The following is a 20,278-nucleotide window of genomic DNA, read 5'->3' on the forward strand; positions in this document are numbered from 1 at the left end:
TTCTGGAAACTCCAGGCCAGGAGTCTCAGGACCTGGTTGGCTGGGGTACGGTCCTGGGTTCTTAGTGTTCAGGGATAACGGAGGTTTGGAAACTTGGCTTTTGTACTTAAGGGAAATGCCTACATCAGCAGGTGGCTGTCACTCTGTGAGCACAAGGAAAAACCAAAGTATTGGCTTTGCAATGAGCCAGAAATACTGCCAAGAGCACAGAAAAGGTGCATTTAATCATAAAAACATGTATATGGAAGGAACAATGGATTTATCTCCAGTAAAACTGACCTATATTTGCCGACAGACTGGCCTTTGAACCAGGAGTGGTATGTGTTATTTTACCAAATGGGACCAAAAGAAGAGATTTGTTAGTGTCTTTATTCTTCACAAGAATATGTTTCCTGTGTATCGTTAGTTACTTTATCATGAGTAACATGTCACGTCATCTTCGTGCTTATTAATCACCCTTTCCTTCCAACCAACTGTAAGAATAATTAGATGAAATTGGTGGCAGCCCATTGCTTCCACATTAATATTCTTAAGCTGGTGTCAGTGAATTTTATATGGTTGAGGCTGTTCAGTTTGGCTTCTCCATATCTATCGATTGCCCTTTTTGAGCAGAATGAAGGTGTTTTTATTAAGCTTGGATGCCAATGAGAGTTATTTTATGGTGACCACAATGCAAGGCACTGTCAGCATGTCGGGGAATGGCAGGCGTGGCGCTGGACGGGCTCGGCTGTCCCCCGGGCCCGGCTGCCAGCCCCGCAGCTAGTAAGTCTTCTGTTTAGGCTCGTCTGATGTCTTTCTCTCACTTTTACTTTCAATGACCTTTTGTGTATCTATCTGTAAAGGTAAAACAGAGAAACTCACAGCCTAATAGCATCAAACATTAACATCCACTCTTAAGCCTGTGTTTCTAAAGAATATAAATTTTCAGCCAGTGGTATTTGGAAAGCAGACCTTTTGCCTTGTATTAAAGATATAGATGGTAAGACTCATGAAATCAAGTGGCTCCTGTTGGTGGGATGTACAAGTCTGTTAACTGCAGTTTCAGAGCCTGATGCCGTGTTGGTATTTTGGTGCGCTTTGGAAGCCGTGTGTTCATCAGGGGAGTCCCGGTGTCTCTGCTGCACGTCCTCACTCTGAGACCTGGGCTACTGGAGCCTCTACCGTCTAGACCATCACTGGTCTTAAGGGCAGAGGAAAGACAGGACGGCGAAGCCCTCTCTGACCCTTAAAGCGTCTGCCCAATGAGTCTTAATTGGCCAAAGTAAGTCCAGTTATGGGCATCTCGAATTATGAGGGGGCAGGGAAGTGTCATCCTCCTGCATATGTAGGAGGGGGAAGTGGGAAATCGTGTACATTTGTAATGACTAACTCGAAGTCACAAATGTAGATTCTTGAGTGAAACGGAAAGCTGGGTCCTTGAAAAGACCAATAAAATAGGCAAGGCTTTGGTGAGTCTGACCAACAAGAAGGAGGGAGGAGACAGGTAAAAGGTGATGTCAGTCGGTTCAGAGAAGACAGGTGAAGACTGGTGACTGCTGTGTACGGTTCTATTACAGTACGTTTGGAAACTTGGACATTATAGGTGATTTTCTTGGAAAATGGAAATAAAATTGGGTCAGTGTGTACATTCCTGAGTATAAGATGTTTTTCAAAAAAATATTTAAAGATCTACTGGTAAAAATACACTGAGCCCAGTTGCTCTTATTAGTGAGTTCTACCACATCACCCAGAAATAGATGCACAATAAGTTATTTGTGGAATAAAATGGATGGACAAGGCTAGCGTGAAACTGATACTAAAATCAGATGAGGATGTCACTCATAGGCCAATAACATTGAAGAACATTGATTCAACTACCCTAAAACAAAACTAGCTAACAGAACCTGGCAGCATAAAGAGTAAATCCAAACCAGCTCAGGCGCTGCCTTCCGAAGGAGGTATGCCTTACGTGCCTTGTTTAAAACTGCAGCCTTCCCCCGCGGCACTCCCAAGCCACTTTACCCTGTTCTGTTTTCTCCTGTAGTGTGTATCATCTTTAACATACCATGGAATTATTTACTATGTTGTCTTCCCCCTCTGCTTCAAGGTAAACTCCACAGGGCAACCGCAAGGGCAGGGCTGTTTCTTAAAAAAAATTAGTGAAAAAAAAATTTTTTTGGTCTCTTCTATTCACTGACATAAGCCAAGTACCTAGAACAGTGGGCACTTAGTAAATATGTATTGCAAAAATGAGTTAATTCTAAATGCAATATGGGATCCTGGATTGGATCCCAGAACAGAAAAGGATGTTAGTGGAAAATGTGAAATTTGAATAAAGTCTATAGTTCCACTGTTAGTTTTGTATCAGTGTTAAGTCCCTAGTTTTGTTTCTTATTTTAAAGATTTATTTATTTTATTTATTTTTGGCTGCGTCAAATCTTAGTTGCAGCACACGGGATCTTCGTTGAGGCATGCGGGCTCTTTTGCTGTGGTGCGCGGGCTTCTCTCTAGTTGTGGCATGCGGGTTTTCTCTCCCTAGTTGCGGCATGCAGGTTCCAGAGCGTGCAGGCTCTGTAGTTTTCCAGCACGCAGGGTCTCTACTTGAGGCGCGTGATCTCAGCAATTGTGGATCATGGGCTTAGTTGCCCCGCGGCATGTGGGATCTTAGTTCCCTGACCAGGGATTGAACCTGTGCCCCCTGCATTGGAAGGCGGATTCTTTTTTTTTTTTTTTTTTTAACGTTTTTATTGGAGTATAATTGCTTTACAATGGTGTGTTAGTTTCTGCTTTATAACAAAGTGAATCAGTTATACATATACATATATCCCCATATCTCTTCCCTCTTGCATCTCCCTGCCTCCCACCCTCCCTATCCCACCCTTCTAGCTGGTCACAAAGCACCAAGCTGATTTCCCTATGCTATGCGACTGCTTCTCACTAGCTATCTGTTTCACATTTGGTAGTGTATATATGTCCATGCCACTCTCTCACTTTGTCTCAGCTTACCCTTCCCCCTCCCCGTGTCCTCAAGTCCATTCTCTAGTAGGTCTGCATGTTTATTCCCGTCTTGCCCTTAGGTTCTTCATGACCTTTTTTTTTTTAAGATTCCGTATATATGTGTTAGCATACAGTATTGGTTTTTCTTTTTCTGACTTACTTCGCTCTGTATGACAGACTCTAGGTCCATCCACCTTGCTACAAATAACTCAATTTTGTTTCTTTTTATGGCTGCATAATATTCCATTGTATATATGTGCCACATCTTCTTTATCCATTCATCTGTCGATGGGCACTTAGGTTGCTTCCATGTTCTGGCTGTTGTAAATAGAGCTGCAGTGAACGTTGTGGTACATGACTCTTTTTGAATTATCGCTTTCTCAGGGTATATACCCAGTAGTGGGATTGCTGGCTCAAATGGTAGCTCTATTTTTAGTTTTTTAAGGAACCTCCATACTGTTCTCCATAGTGGCTGTATCCATTTACATTCCCACCAACAGTGTATGAGGGTTCCCTTTTCTCCACACCCTCTCCAGCATTTATTGTTTGTAGATTTTTTTGATGATGGCCATTCTGACCGGTGTGAGATGATACCTCATTGTAGTTTTGATTTGCATTTCTCTAATGATTAATGATGTTGCGCATTCTTTCATGTGTTTGTTGGCAATCTGTATATCTTCTTTGGAGAAATGTCTATTTAGGTCTTCTGCCCATTTTTGGATTAGGTTGTTTGTTTTTTTGATATTGAGCTGCATGAGCTGCTTGTCAGTTTTGGAGATTAATCCTTTGTCAGTTGCTTCATTTGCAAATATCTTCTACCATTCTGAGGCTTGTCTTTTTTGTCTTGTTTATGGTTTCCTTTGCTGTGCAAAAGGTTTTGCGTTTCATTAGGTCGGATTTGTTTATTTTTGTTTTTATTTCCATTTCTCTAGGAGGTGAGTCAAAAAGGATCTTGCTGTGATTTATGTCATAGAATGTTCTGCCTGTGTTTTCCTCTAAGAGTTTGATAGTGTCTGGCCTTACATTTAGGTCTTTAATCCGTTTTGACTTTATTTTTGTGTATGGTGTTAGGGAGTGTTCTAATTTCATTCTTTTTTTTTTTTTTTTTTTGTGGTACGCGGGCCTCTCACTGCTGTGGACTCTCCCGTTGCACAGGCTCTGGACGCACAGGCTCAGCGGCCATGGCTTACGGGCCCAGCCGCTCCACGGCATGTGGGATCTTCCCGGACTCGGGCACGAACCCGTGTCCCCTGCATGGGCAGGCGGACTCTCAACCACTGAGCCACCAGTAAAGCCCTAATTTCATTCTTTTACATGTAGCTGTCCAATTTTCCCAGCACCACTTATTGAAGAGGCTGTCTTTTCTCCATTTTATATTCTTGCCTCCTTTATCAAAGATGAGGTGACCATATGTGAATGGGTTTATCTCTGGGCTTTCTATCCTGTTCCATTGATCTATATGTCTCTTTTTGTGCCAGTACCATACTGTCTTGATTACCATAGCTTTGTTGTATAGTCTGAAGTCCAGGAAGCTGATTCCTCCAGCTCCGTTTTTCTGTCTCAAGATTGCTTTGGCTATTCAGGGTCTTTTGTGTTTCCGTACAAATTGTGAAATTTTTTGTTCTCGGTCTGTGAAATATGGAAGGCAGATTCTTTACCACTGGACCACCAGGGAAATCCCATTTCTGAGTTTTGATCAGTGTACCTTGGTTGGATATGCTGTTAACATAGGGAACATCTGGGTGAAGTGTATATGGAAACTCTCTACACTGTCTTTGCAACTCTTCTGTAAATCTAAAATTATTTCAAAAGAAAATTTTATTAAAACTAAGTCCAAAGAATTCTAAGATCCTTCAGCATTTAAAAAGTAAAAAAAATAGTAAATAAAATTTCCACTCAGATGACACCTTCTCAATGAGTCCCACCCTGACAACACCATGTAAAATGATGGACAGCCTCACTGCTGAACTCCCAGCCCTCCTTTCCTGCTCTGCTCTTTTCTTTTTCTACCATAGCACTTGTTATCTTCTAACACGTAGTCCAGTTTACTTACTTACTGTGCCTGCTTTTTTTTTTCTTTTTTTAGTATTTATTTATTTATTTATTTGGCTGCTCCGGGTCTTATTTGTGGCATGCGGAATCTCTGGTTGGGGCATGCGGGATCTAGTTCCCTGACCAGAGATCGAACCTGGGCCCACTGCTTTGGGAACACAGAGTCTTAACCACGTGACCACTAGGGAAGTCCCTGTGCCTGTTGTTTGTTGTCTCTTTCCATGAGGACAGGGAACCTTGTTTTGTTCTCTCAGGTGCCTAGAACAGTGCCTAGAACAGGTACATAATAGGTCTTCATTAGTTATTTGTTGAGTGACTTAATAAATATGATATAACTTATGTTTAGATAACAGAGCAAACCATGTATTCTGTGTGTGTGTGTGTGTGTGTGTGAGAGAGAGAGAGAGAGAGAGAGAGAGAGAGAAAGGGAGAAAATGAATAGGAAAGGGTCTGGATGGAGTCTACTAAATTGATACACCCATAACTCTTTAGGATAGGACTCGTTATTAACAGAGTGACCAAGGGGCGGGGCCAGGGCTAGTGTGGGACAAGCTAGCCGCCTAGAAGCACTCACTTCCAGCAAGTGCTTGCATTGGCACCGTCCTGAGAGCGAGTGCCTCCATTCTTTCTATACTCTGTGCAGCTGGCTTGCCTCCCCTAGTCCTGGAGCTTGAAGACTTTATTTTTATACTATTTGAAATTTTATAGTTTCAATCACAATCAGTGCTAGTTGTTTAATTTTTAAAAAATTCAGAAGAGTGAATAGGAAACAAAACTAAAGCAAGTTATTTTTTTTTAATTTATTTATTTATTTTTGGCTGTGTTGGGTCTTCGTTGCTGTGCATGGGCTTTCTCTAGTTGCGGCGAGTGGGGGCTACTCTTCATTGAGGTGCACGGGCTTCTCATTTCTGTGGCTTCTCTTGTTGCGGAGCACGGGCTGTAAGCATGGGGGCTTCAGTAGTTGCGGGATGCGGGTTCAGTAGTTGTGGCTTGCGGGCTCTAGAGCGCAGGCTCAGTAGTTGTGGTGCACGGACTTAGTTGCTCCGCAGCATGTGGGATCTTCCCAGACCAGGGCTCGAACCCATGTCCCCTGCATTGGCAGGTGGATTCTCAACCACTGCGCCACCGGGGAAGCCCCAAGTTATTTTTAAGATCCCTTAAAAGTTACAAAGAAGTTGTCTTTTGTGTCTTTACAATGAGAAATGAAGGCCAAAGTTACTCCCTGCTGTATGATGCAAAGCGTTAAGGAAAGCAAAATTCACTTTTTCAGGTCCCAAGTGTAGTTTATTGCACTGAAGCAGTGATGCAATAAGTCATATCCGACATAACCAGCAATGTGTAAGACTAAAGAAGGAGAACAGCAGTTTACTCTCCAAACTGCAGAAATTATTTCTTTCAGAAGTTTTTCTTCTGTGATCTCAAAATCACTTTCATGTGGTTTCCTAAGTTCCACGTACTTGATCTCTGATCTCTCTGACTCCTTTGGTGCCCTTTGAAAGCACAGAGGGCTATGTGGTTGTCCCTCAGTGCGTGGGCAGGGGACCGCATGCAGCAGTGCTGGCACTGAGCGATTCGTACTGCCTCCCGCTCACCTAACGCACTGATGGGGCCTTGCCACAGAGGGGTCTGCTTCACCCAAGTGCAGAAGGATAATCATTCAACCTTGTAAAAGAATGCAGGGATGGAGGTCGTTTGATCATTTGTCTTTATTACGATGTAATGCTATTTCTGTACTGTTCTGATGGAATGGTGGTCTGTTGCAGGAACATCAGACGAACATTCTGGGTAACACCATGCAAAGTGTGGTTGCATTGCTCAACAATCTGGTCACCTGCAAAGATTTGAATATGAAGCTCCTTTATGAACAAGGTAAATGCTTCTTAGACTTCATCTTTGATTGTGTTGAATTTTGCCTATTTGTAAGTTTCCTCATTTTACCTAGTAGAGAGTCAAGAAGTACTATTTAAAGTTGATCAATCAAAATAGATGTTTAAAGGTGTACAAATAATGATAACATTACCAGCAAAAATGGAAAGTGTCGTTAGATTGTGATAGATTCTCTGAGTTAATTCATTGTCCTTCATGGCACAAAATCAATACAAACTCCTTACAGATGAGAAACCAAGAAGTAGAGTGTAAGCAGAGTATTTAGACTTATTTGTGCCTATCAAAATGAAAGCATATATGGTCAAAAGCACCTTGGAAAATGAGACTGGATGAATTGAGGGTGGCTTTACTTTGCACTTTATGCATATCTGTAATATTAAAATGAAAAACTTTTTAAGGACTTCATTTTTTTAGAGTAGTTTTATGGTTAAAACCAAACTGAGAGGGAGGTACAGAGATCTCCCATAAAACCCCTGTGCCATTGTCAACATCACTCACCAAAGTGGTATGTTCTTTACTAAAGATAGACCAGCACTGACATCCTAGTCACCCAAAGTCCTTAGTTTACAATAGGGTTCACTTTTGGTGTTGTACATTCTATGTGTTTGGACAAATGTATGACATATATCCATCATTACAGTATTACACGGTGTCTTTTCTTCCATTGCCCTAAAAATCCTCTGTGCTCTGCCTCTTCACACCCCTGCCTTCCGCAAACTCTGATCTTTTTATTGTCTCCCTAGTGTTGCCTTTTCCAGAATGTCATAAAGTTAGAATCACACAGTAGGTAGTCTTTTCAGATTGGCTTCTTTCACTTAGTACTGTTTATTTAAGGTTTCTCCATGTCTTTTCATGGTTTGATAGCTCATTTCTTTTTAGCACTGAATAATTCTCCGTTGTCTGGATGTACCACAGTTTATTAATCCATTCACCTAACAAAGGACATCTTGGTTGCTTCCAGGTTTTGGCAGTTCTGAATAAAGCTGCTGTAAATATCTGTGTGCACCTTTTTTGTTGTTGTTTAACATCTTTATTGGAGTATAATTGCTTTACAGTGGTGTGTTAGTTTCTGCTTTATAACAAAGTGAATCACTTATACATATGTTCCCATATCTCTTCCCTCCTGCGTCTCCCTCCTTCCCACCCTCCCTATCCCACCCCTCTAGGTGGTCACAAACCACCTAGCTGATCTTCCTGGGCTATGTGGCTGCTTCTCACCAGCTATCTATTTTACATTTGGTAGTGTATATATGTCCATGCCACTCTCTCACTTTGTCACAGCTCACCCTTCCCCCTCCCCGTATCCTCAAGTCCGTTCTCTAGTAGGTCTGTGTTTTTATTCCCATCTTACCCCTAGGTTCTTCATGACCTTTTTTTCCCTTAGATTCCATATATATGTGTTAGCATACGGTATTTGTTTTTCTCTTTGACTTACTTCGCTCTGTATGACAGACTCTATGTCCATGTGGACTTAAGTTTTGAACTCCTTTAGGTAAATACCAAGAAGTGCAGTTGCTAATCATACACTAACTGTTTGATTTTGTAAGGAACTGCTAAATTGTCTTCCAAAGTGGCTGTACCGTTTTGCATTCCCACAGTGAGGGAGAGGTCCTGTTCCTCAGCACCCTTGCCAGCAGTTTGTGTTGTCAGTATTCTGGATTTTGGACATGCTGATAGGTGTGTAGTGGTAGCTCATTGTTTTAATTTGCCTTTCCCTGATGGCATATGATGTGGAGCATTTTCTCATATTCTTGTTTTCCATCTGTATATCTTCTCTGGTGATCTCTGCTAATATCTTTAACCTAATTTTTAATTGGGTTATTTGTTTTCTTACTGTTGGGTTTTAGGAATTCTTTGTATATTTTGAACAAATGTCCTTTGTCAGATCCGTCTTTTACAAGTATTTTCACCCAGTTTTGTGGCTTGTCTTCTGATTCTCTTGGTATTGTCTTCTGCAGAGGACAAGTTTTCAATTTTAATTAAGTCCAGCTTATCAGTTATTTCTTTTATGGATTTTGTCTGTGGTGGTGTATCTCAAAAGTCATCACTATACCCGATGTCATCTTGTTATGTTATCCTCTAGGAATTTTATAGTTTTGAATTTTTTACAATTAGGTCTGATCCATTTTGAGTTAATTTTTGTGAAAGGTATAAGGTAGGTTTTGTGTGTGTGTGTGTTAATTTTTGTGAAAGGTATACGGTAGGTTTTGTGTGTGTGTGTGTGTTAATTTTTGTGAAAGGTATAAGGTAGGTTTTATGTGTGTGTGTGTGTGTGTGTGTGTGTGTGTGTATGTGTATGTTGCTGTCTAGTTCCAGCACCATTTGTTGAAGGGACTGTCTTTGCTCCATTGTATTGCCTTTACTCTTTTGCCAAAGATCTTTTAACTATATTTATGTGAGTCTGTTTCTGGACTGTCTGTTCTGTTCCATTAATCTATTTGCTTATTCTTTCACCAGTACCACACTGTCTTTGATGTCTGTAGCTTTATAGTAAGTCTTGAAGTCGGGTAGCATCAGTCCTTCAACTTTGTTCTTCTCCCTAATATTGTGTTGGCTGTTCTGGGTCTTTGCCTTTTCATATAATCTTTAGAATCAGTTTGTTGATACTAATAAAATAACTTGCTTGGACTTTGATTGGGATTGCATTGATTCTATAGATCAAGTTGGGAATATTGTTGCATTTTAAACGTAATGTCTACTACTTTTATATTAATAAAATCTTTCATTTGAATGTTCATAAAAATAAGACTTGAATGAGATCAGTCAGTGGATAAGATCATTAAGTCCCTGTTCTGATTTTTTCCCCCAAGAATTTAGAGTTTTGTTTCTATGTGGTCATTATATTTAAATGTTGGCAGTATTTTTTTCCTCCCCTAAGAAAAATGTACATTCCCAGTAGTAATAAATATTGCCAACAGTTGAGGGATTTTAGTGCATAGAAATATTTATTCTTTTATACAGCAGCATCCTATTCTGTTTTATGAGTATGTCAGAATAGACCAGTACTCTAATGGATATGGGTAATGTCCAATCTTTTGCTGTTACAGATAGTTCTGCAATGAATAACCTTATGCATGCATACCTTCACACAGGAGCAGGGCTATCTATAGGGTAAATTCCTAGGGTTAGAATAGCTGGATCAAGGGGTATATGCATCTGTAATTTCCATAGATATTGACAAGGTGTTGTAAGTAACATGCCAATTTGTACTTCCATCAAGTCACATGAGATTGGTTGTCTTCGGACCTAAGAGTATGTTATGTTTTCCCATTTGTTTGACTTTGTTTCTTTATAGTTTTCCTTATATAGGCCATATGCATTTCTTGCTGTTTATCTCTTCCCAGGTTTCTTCCCATCCTTTTATGCTTGCTGTTAGAAATAAGGAATTTTCTGCCAATATAGTTTTCAGTTATTTTTTTAGCATGTGTTTTTGATTTCTATTTATTCACTTTGTTCCTAGGTTAATTCTCTTATTATTTTACATAGTAATCGTTTCTAAATGATTCTGTTTACTTTCTGGTTATATAATAATAACCATTAGTAACCATCTTTCTTTTCAACTTTTATAGTTCTACTTTTTCCTCTCTTGTCCAGCTGCAAGATTCAAAGAGAATGAGGTAGAGGATACCTTTGTATTACCTCAGAATCTTTTGTTCTGTTTAAGAAGTACCTATCTATTTAAATTTTATCTTTTGTAATCAAAAATAAATAATGACTTTTGTCAAATGCTTTCTTGGCATCTCTGGAAATGAGCAAATGATTTTTCCTTGGATCTATTCATGTAACAGATTATATTTAATAGATTACGTAATATTAAATCATCCTAGCATTTGAGTCAATAACCACACTTAATTGTGATATAATATTCTTTAATTGTGCTACTTAAATTCTTTGTTAATCTCTTATTCAGGATTTTCCATTGCTACTCATAAGTGGGATTGGTTTGTAGTTTTGTTTCCTGTTTCTTTTTTAAAAATACTGTTTTTTGCTAGATTTTGGTGTCATTGCTATGTTGCTTCTTTTTTTTTTTTTTAAAGGAAGTTTTCTCTCTTCTTTTCTCTCTTCTTTTGAACTGAATTGAGATAGCAGGAATTATGCAGTGATAGGAGATGTAGGAATTCCATCCTAGCAGAAATTATGCAGTGATAGGAGATGTAGGAATTCCATCCTAGCCAGTGAAGAAACCTTGCTATGCACCTAAGTAAAGTTACACCAGCCTGAAACTAAAGGCTACTCTAGACCTGCCATAGAGTTTCGACCATGTCCTAGGACTAAGGATTAAACCACTATAGACCTTTCCTAACAAATAATAAAACTAATCCCTTAGGGTCAAAAGATTCACAAGGAATTTAACTGCCTGCTAGAACAAAATACCACTTAAGAGATGACAATATAACCCACACTCTCTACAACGTATTATCCATAGTGACAAGTATACAGCCAAAACTTAATGTACATGAAAAAGAAGCTAGAAAATGTGGCCCATGATGATGATATAATGGTGATGATGATGATAATAATAATAATAATAATAAAATGTCAGTTCAAACCAAGCCCAAGATCACCCAGATGTTGGGATTACCGATCAGGCACTTTTTTCCTATCTGTTAAAAATGTTTTTTAGCAAATAATAGAGAGGTAAGATAACCCTAGCACCCAACTGATGCTTTCTTGACAATCAGGAGATTTGAAAGGAGAGTAATGCTCTCACTGTATTATTCAAGGTGATTTCATGTCATCTTGGCATTCTTGTACTTCCTAAAATCATCCCAAATTCTGAGAAGCTCAAAACCAGGAATCTGTACCAGTTTTCATGTGTTGCACTTTTTTTTTTTTTTTTTTTTTGGTTAGAGTTTTTTCCAGCTTTTTAAAGATGCAGCTGAACTACAACAATGTGTAAGTTTAAGGTATACAATGTGATGATTCGGTAGGTGTATATATTGTGAAATGGTAGATCAGGCTTTTAAACAACTATTATAAATATATCCAAGGCCAAAGAGAAAAGAGGTAGGGAATTTCATCAGAGAAATGGAATCTATGAAAAACTAGAGCCAAGTAGAAGTCTAGAACCAAAAAGTATAATATCTGAAATGAAAACTTCCCTGGAGTTTAGCAGATCAAAAACTGCAGAAGAAACAGTAACTAAACTTGTAAGATTAGTAAAGTTTTCCCATTTGAAGAACAAAGAGAAAGATTTTTAAAAAATGAAAGAACGTCAGTGACCTGCGGGACAGTAATCAAGCATTCTAATATATGTGTAATTGGAATCCCAGAAACAGAAGAGGGATGATGGGGCAGAAGAAGAATTTAAATAAATAATGGCCAAAGTATTCCCACATTTGGTGAAAATATTTGCTTATAGATCCAAGAAGCTAAGAAAACCCTTAGCAAGACTGAAAAACAGAAACTACCTAAGGACACAATATCCAAACTTCTGAAAATTGAAGATAAAAATTTTGAAAGTGTTCAGAGAAAAATGACATATCAAGGAGGTCAGCAATACAAATGATGGCTGATCTCTTGTCAGAAGCAGTAGAGGCCAGAAGAGCAGAAAAATACCTTGAGTGTTGACATAATAAAAGCTGCCAACCTAGATTTTTATATTCAGTGAAAATATCCTTTCAAAGTGAAGGTGAAATATGGACATTTCAGATAAATGAAAGGAAGGGGAATTTTCTGCCTAATGGTAAGTGTTAAATTAACTTTTCAAGATACAGGGAAGGGATACCAGATGAAAACTGAAACTCAGATCTACAGAAAGAAATAAAATATACAAGGCAGGGCTTAACTAGAAAAGAATATCTTTTTTTCCCTCTTCTCTGAAATTCTTTAAAAGAAAACTTACTAGGCAGGCTTCCAGAATGGGTACATTGATGACCCCCATAAACCTATCTTGCCATGAAAGTAACAAAAACACTGGAAAAAAAAGTTTGGTAGTAAACTTTGTGAGCTCTGGAAATTACCAAATTACTATAGGCTTGCAACAATGTAAGGAATGTTTATTCAAGAAAAACTGATGAGTCTCTATAAGAAGAGAAGAAGGCTCTCTGGCTGGAGCTGTAAAGTGCCTAAATGTTGAAGGCATTCTCCAACACACACACACAGCCCCTTGGCAAAGGTGGAAGACTTACTGATTCAAGGCATTTAAGGAAATCTCTGGCCAGTCTTTAGCTGGGTGCTGAGCTAAATGACACACACTTCTGTGGCTTGACACTACAGGTAATACAGACTTAAAGAATTAGCACAGGAAAGTCACTGAACTAACTACAACAAAACAGCAGTAACTGAAAACCGTTAGTGTGTGTGTGGGGGGGGGGGTCTGATTTCCAAAGTTTACACATTATATGATCTAAGATATCCAGTTTTAATCAACAATTACAAAGCATGCCCAAAAAAATAAAAAATAGGAAGGTATGGCCCATATACAGGAAAAATGCAGTCAATAAAACTATTTCAGAGGAGATCCATATGTTGGATTAACTAGACAAAGATTTTAAATCAGCTGTTATCAATACATGCAAAGAACTATAGGAAACCACGTCTAAAGATTTAAAGGGAAGGCATGAAAATGATGTCTGCACAAGTTGAGAATATCAGTAGAGATAACATTATAAAAAAGAACCAAATGGAAATTCTGAAGTTGAAAAGTATAATAATTGAGATGAATAATTCACGAGAGGTTCTCAACAGTAGATATGAAATGGCAGAAGAAAGAATCAGCTAATTTGCGGATAGGTACGTCATTACTACTGACCTTATAGAAATAAGAAGGATTATAAGGGAATACTATAAACTAACTATATCCCAGTAAATTAGATAACTTAGATGAAATTTCTAGAAAGGCAAACTATTAAAATTGTTCAAACTATTAAAACATCTGAATCATTGTTCCTTTTCCATAAGAATGACCCGTATTTATAGCTTAGTAGGTTTTTCAGCCTGATGCCTGTGCATAGAAGTTAGGGGGCCCCAATACCTCTTTTCATTCTGAAAATGAATTATCCCTGTCCTTTTTAATCCAAGCTGGTGGTTCTTCTGACGTTATAATTCTAGCAAAAACTTTGTTAGTTTCCTGTAAATCTTATTGAAGTTTATTCCATTAAACAAAAAGCCTACCCATGAATCCTTCAAAACATTCTCCTCTCTAAGGTGGGCTGAGAATCAGGATACTGTGGAATAATGCCTGTAAGATTCTTAGTAGCCCTATTGGCCAGCTGAGAGAGTGGATGAGGAGTCAGGTGCCTGAAATTGAGATTCCAGAGGTTGCAGCTACTAGCCCATGAAAGCATGGGATTGCATGGCCAAGGCAGGATAAAGGAAAAAATCCTAGAAGACAGAATCTTAGGGAATTGAGAGGTCAGGCATGGAAGGATTGCCTATGATGATGGAAGGCATCTACTGAAATTTTGTGTTCAGCGGACTGTTAGATTTGGAGCACCGGAAGAAGCACAGGCGGATTTAACACGAAGCTTAAGTGTCAAGGGCCTTCATTTATGCAGGGACAGTTTACATTCATAGTTTTTTTTCTTCTTACAGCCTATCCCCACTCCCCAACTGGATAAGCTTCAGTTCTCATAATATCTAGCCCCTTGCCATGTTTTGTGGAGTGGAGTGGACATCACAAAAGTAATTATGGGAAGAATAGTGTTAGTGTAACGTTGAGCTCAGAGAATAAGGCGGCAGGGGTGATCTAGGATGATGGCAGTTGGAGGAGGGGAAGTAGGTGGGACAGACTTTTGATCTGAGATTCAGTACCTTATAGCCTGCCAGCTGGCTGCTTACTTTTACAAATACATTTTTGTTGAAATATAGATATGTCCATTCATTTGCATGTTGTCTATGGCTGGCTTTGTCGTATAATAGCAGCGTTGAGTAGTTGAGACAAAGACTGAAATATTTTCCTCGGGGCCTTTTAAGAAAAAGTTTGCCAACATCTGGTCTAGAAGCAGCAATAGGGTAGAAGGCGACACCACTAAGGCCCAGTGTTAAATGCGGACAGAGTGGACAAAGAAGTATCCATCACTTGAAGGTCCTGCTGAGGAGACAAGGCTGTAAAAGGGGCAGGTTTCAGGTAGAGTAGCAAGATAAAAGGTACATATAGATGAGAAGTGGATGATTTGAGGGATTTAGCTGATAACTGACTGTGAGCTCCAAATATCACAGTGGAAGGGGTTCAGAGGTTGGGCAGGGATGGGATGTGGCCTCTGAAAGGAGATGCACAAATCCTCTTGCTGTTTCTACTATTTGTGAGTGACTGGGAGTCCTGAGCTTCTTCTGACAGCATGAGTAGGGACAGAGGGCATGTTGAGTCCAGGTGGTCTTAAGGCTGAGAAGGGTGGTCAGGCTGCAAGTGTGGTGGGGTGAGGAAGGGTAGTGGGATTCCAGGAGTACACCAGGGTTGGGATCTCCTTCCTGGCCCTTGCTAGGGGAGGTTAGAGGGGAGGAGAGGCGAGGCCCTTGTGGCTGCAGAAAGTCTGATTTCATTCTCCAGAGATAACACCAGGTCTGACTTTCCGTTATACTCTGCTGCTTTCCAGACCCTTTGGCTACTAAATGTGTGGGCTGATTTTTCCAAAGTTGGGTAAAAGAGCTGTTGGATGTTTGCCAACCCAGAGTGTATTAAGATTCAGTGGAGCATGGCCACATGAAGAGTTACTAATGATCTGCCCCTGTATGGGCTTGAATGTATATGGTTGGCTTGAATGAAATCTTCTTGTTAATTTTTATTTTGGATCAATTCTGGCTCAATCATTGGTTTATGTATTCATTACTTGTCATACGGAATTAAATTCCCTCTTCCAAACATAGTTAACTTGTAACATTAATACCTTAAAAAATCACCCCAATATAAGTGAGCTGTACTGCAGATGGAGTAGAAATGATTATTCCTGCCTTGAAGTGCTTCATTACGGTGCTGTATCAGGCCAGTCAAACTGAGTTTCATCCTCAGACCACACACTAACACCCAGTGGTAGAATGAATTCTAAGGCATACATTTTTTTGCCCCTCCCATTTTAATATCTCTGAAATAAGTACATCAACCATTGCTATCCACATGGCAGTCCTGATATAGTTTTTGCTGCTGACATGTGTGTGTTGAACCTTGTGGACTGGGTGTGGGTGCCCTGGAAGTGAACCCAGAGACCTCAGGAGAGATGCTTTGCAGTGCGCTCTTGCATCCGTGTTCTCATGGAACAAAGCTTACGGAGCAATGGGGACGTTGATGATTCCGAGTTGACAAATGAGAAGAGTCAGCCTCCAAATGGGAAGAATGTTTTAGAAAAACTCAAGCGATTAATTTTACTTAGATTTCCTTTTTTATGTATTATAAAGGCAATATATGAGAAAATCCATATCAAAATAAGTCTCAGAGCACTTGCACTGAGTGTAAGACGAAGTTCTAAGTGATAAAGCGTGTGCCATGTAATTGGTAGCGTTTTTTCGTTCTTAGTGGTACATAAAATAATACTGTTCCTTCTGATCACTGGCATCTTAGGCTCACTGAGGTGTGGTAGGTAATATATGTGAGGACCTCCGTACAGCGTCTGCCACCTGGTAGGCATCCCACAAAGTATGCAAACTCTGAGAAGTAGAGTCATTGACACATCTCCAGTATGCAGCTGCATTGTATAATTCAGGTGTTTTGCTTAAACATTTTCATTTTTAAATGAAACGTTTAGGGAAAGAATTAGAAAACAAAGACCTTTTGTTTATATTTGAAAAAAGTGTTAGAGTTATTAACATTTTAAAATGGGCTGCGGGCTCATCTCGGTGCAATGACCTTTTGATAATGGATATAAATTCCAGCTTCAGTTTTACCAGCAGAGCTGTTAGCATAATGGATGTACATGAAAAAAACTGTAGCACCTCCAAAGGAGCATTTAAGGAAATTGTTTGTCCCTGTTGGTTTATGGTGTGTCAGAAATCAAAACACTCATTTCTTGCTAGGTTTATTATAAAACTGCCTAAATCGGTGTTTCCTCAAGAGACCAGAAAATCACTATGAGAGCTGTTTGGGCTTTGAAGGTGTACTTGATAGCTCTCTTAGATTCCTTTATATTTAAGAATAACATTCAAAATGATGTCACAGAGCAGGAGTTGGCAAACTTTCCTGTAAAGGACGAGATAGTAAGTATTTTAGGCTTGTAGGACCATATGATCTTTGTCGCTACTACTCAATACTGCCAGTATAGCAGGAAAGCAGCCACAGAGAATGCATACATGAGTGGTTATGACCTTGTGTCCATAAATTTTCTTTAAAAAATTAGGTGGCCAGCCCACTGGCCGTGGTTTGCCAACCCCTCTTGTACAGTAACTAACTCAGACTCTCCCAAAACTACTCTGAAATTTTCACATCAACATACTGGTAAAATTCAGTTATTAAACTATGATTCGACTTAAGAAGTAACCGAAAATTACATTTAAATGAATATATTCAGAAAGAGGCCACTGCCTTCACAGTTGTGTGAGGATTTGTGACGAAGAAGTGGAATATTTGCCCTAAGGGCTTAGTCTAAAAATCATAATAAATACATCTTACTGAGTCAATTAGCCTTTGTTAGATAATAAACCACCCCTTAAAGCTAAGTGACTTAAAATAATATTTGCTTACTCTTCCGTGGGTCGGCAGCACAGTCTGGGCTCTGCTGGTGTCAGCTGGACTCGCTCGTGTGTGTGTGTGTGTGTGTGTGTGTGTGTGTGTGTGTGTGTGTGTGTGTGTGTGTGTGTGTGTGTAGCCTTGTGTGGCTGGGGTGATGCTCACCCTCAAGGAGGCGCCCTCAGGCTTTTTCCCATGGTGGCAGCATTCAAGAAGAGTCTGCGTGGAAGCTGCAAGGGCCCTCGTGGCCTGGGCTCGGGAATCTTCTGTCACTTCCATCACGTGCTATTGACTGAAGGAAATCACTAAGCCAGCCTGGGTCTAGGGATAGGGAAAGAGGCTCCGTCTTTGATGAGAAGAGCCGCAATGAATCCATGGCCGTCTTTAGTCTAGTATAGTTACCTAGACATTTAGAACCAGAGCGTTACATGACACCATGACTGGCGCAGTTGGGGTTGGCACACTACCCTGTAAAGAGCCAGATTTTACATATTTTAGACTTTGTCGGCCATAATCTGTTGCAGCTACTCAGTTCTGCTCTTGTAGCAGAAAAACAGCCATAGACAATAAATACATAAAGGGATGAACATGACTGTGTTTCAGTAAACATTTATTTACAAAACAGATGATTTTCCACCCTGATCTAGATCATCCAGTCTTTCAACAAGTATTTGTGCGCCAGGCATTGTTCTCGGTGTAAGGAATGTGCAATGGACAAAACTGGCAAGACCTCTGCCTTGGGGCAGACATTCTGGTGGAAAAAAATAGACAACAAACCAAAAAAACGAACAAGAAGTTTACATTAGATAAAGTTAGATGTTACACGGTGATAAATACTGAAGGAGTCAAAAAAGAAAAAGGGGGTATGAGGTGTCTGGATGGGAGTGAGGTCGACATCCTACCTTGGGGAGCCAAGGAAGGCCTCACTGTCAATATGGTTGTTAAGTAAAAGCTGGAAGGAAGTGAAGAAGCAGCCATAGGGATAAACCTGAGGGAAGGTGGGCGGAGAGAACAGTAGGTGTGAATCCTAGGTGGGAGCCTGCCTGGCAGGTCAGAGGAACAGTGGGGAGGCCAGTGTGGCCGCAGCAGAGGAAACACTGGGCAAGACACGAGGAAAAGCCAGCAGAACTGGCTGGTGCCTTCGGGGAGTACAGAGTCATTTTTGTCAAAAGCTGTTTGGAAACTTATGGCTAGACTGCAGTTCAATTTGAACTGAGGATTAGGAAATTGGTTGGTAATTACTGACTACCTACTTACCCCTCTATCTTGGTTGACTTGTGAAGATTAGACCAGTAGCTTGGGAAGCAGTGGGACTGAGGACGGTTCCAGGTGAGGCTAATGATAACCCAGGTTGGAAAATCTTTGCTGTATGGACTCAGCTCCCACACAGAGCCGGACTCTTGTTTGCTGTCACCCTGAGGGATTGCTGTGTGAATGGGTCTGGAATTAGAAAGCCCTTTTCCCACAGGAGCAGCATACTCCATCCTTTGAAGAATTCTGATTGTTAGAAAGTGTTTCTTTACCTTGAACTAAAACTGGCTTATCTGTGATTTTTACCTTAGTTGATTCTAGTTTTCCCTGTTGGGACTACTTAGACAACATTTGTTTCCTTCCTTCTTCCTCCCCCTCCCCCTCCCCCTCCCCTCCTCCTCCCCTCTCCCCTCCCTCCTCCCTCCCTCTCGCTGCATAGGGTCTTAGTTGCAGCACACAGGATCTTCATTGAGGCATGTGGGATCTTTCATTGTGGCACACGGCTTCTCTCTAGTTATGGTGTGGGGGTTGTTTTTTCTCTTCTCTGGCTGTGGTGCGTGGGCTCCAGGGCGCATGGGCTCTGTAGTTTGCGGCACGCAGGCTCTCTAGTTGAGGTGCGCAGGCTCAGTAGTTGTGGCACATGGGATTAGTTGCCCCGCAGCATGTGGGATCTTAGTTCCCCGACCAGGGGTCGAACCCCTGTCCCCTGCCTTGGAAGACAGATTCTTTACCACTGGACCAGCAGGGAAGTCCCTTAGATACCATTTGTTATTTCAGTTACTTATAGGAGGAATTAAATACCTTCCAGTATGCAAGTAAAGTTTAGACTGTAGTAATATCACAGTTGCTATCTTATAATATTTTACATTTAAGATGCCAGAAATATTGTATTGAGTTTTTTCAGCTAACTATTGATAAGAGGCATGTGTATTTCTTTACTACCCTGTGTAACTATTTATAGCATCCCTTGTTAACATATCTGTCAATGTTTGGTGTTCCTTGATTTCAGTGTTCACTTTACTTGTCCTTTATTGAGGGGATTTATTCAATTATACGTATTCATTCTAGATGGAGTTTATTTCAAGTTCATTTGGCTGTTGTTGGATTACAAACCACCCCATAACTCAGTGAATTAAAACAAAACCAAAAATCTGTTATTTTGACTCTCGTGTCTGTGGGCTAAGCTCTAGGGTAAGCTGTGGAAACTCTTACATTAACAAATTGCCTAAGTTGGGGTAACTCCAGTGGAGCCCAGTGAAGTTGGGTTCTTCTAAAGTTCTGCTTGGTTCTGGGTTGTCTTCCCAATCCTTAAATGCATTCAGTGGCCATGGTCAACGTCACCAAAATAAGCATGGTAGTCTTTTACCAAACAAGGGCCCCTGACTGTGACTCCCTGACTGCTATGGCTTAATTTCCTTAATGGTCTCGAGCATTTCACGTGAGTTTCCTGCACCCTCATCTTTCTGAATGCCCTGTTCTACCTATCAGCAGTTCCTGTGGTCTCCATGCCTAAAG

The 20,278-nt window shown here is 40.3% G+C and overlaps 1 protein-coding gene across 6 annotated transcripts in view; it reads left to right on the forward strand.

Moving 5' to 3' along the window:
* Window positions 1-20,278, forward strand: part of ULK4 (unc-51 like kinase 4) — a 521,183-nt gene that overhangs the window by 271,848 nt on the left and 229,057 nt on the right. For all 6 annotated transcript variants that reach the window (XR_013830122.1, XR_013830123.1, XM_079933605.1 and 3 more), the window contains one exon: window positions 6,792-6,897. Coding sequence is in view for 4 of the 6 variants with exons in the window: in XM_079933605.1 (XP_079789731.1) it covers window positions 6,792-6,897 (106 nt within the window). In the remaining 2 variants the exon portion in view is untranslated. The remainder of the gene's footprint in view (window positions 1-6,791; window positions 6,898-20,278) is intronic.

Source organism: Stenella coeruleoalba (assembly GCF_951394435.1).
Source record: "Stenella coeruleoalba genome assembly, chromosome: 10".
Taxonomy (NCBI): Eukaryota; Metazoa; Chordata; class Mammalia; order Artiodactyla; family Delphinidae; genus Stenella; species Stenella coeruleoalba.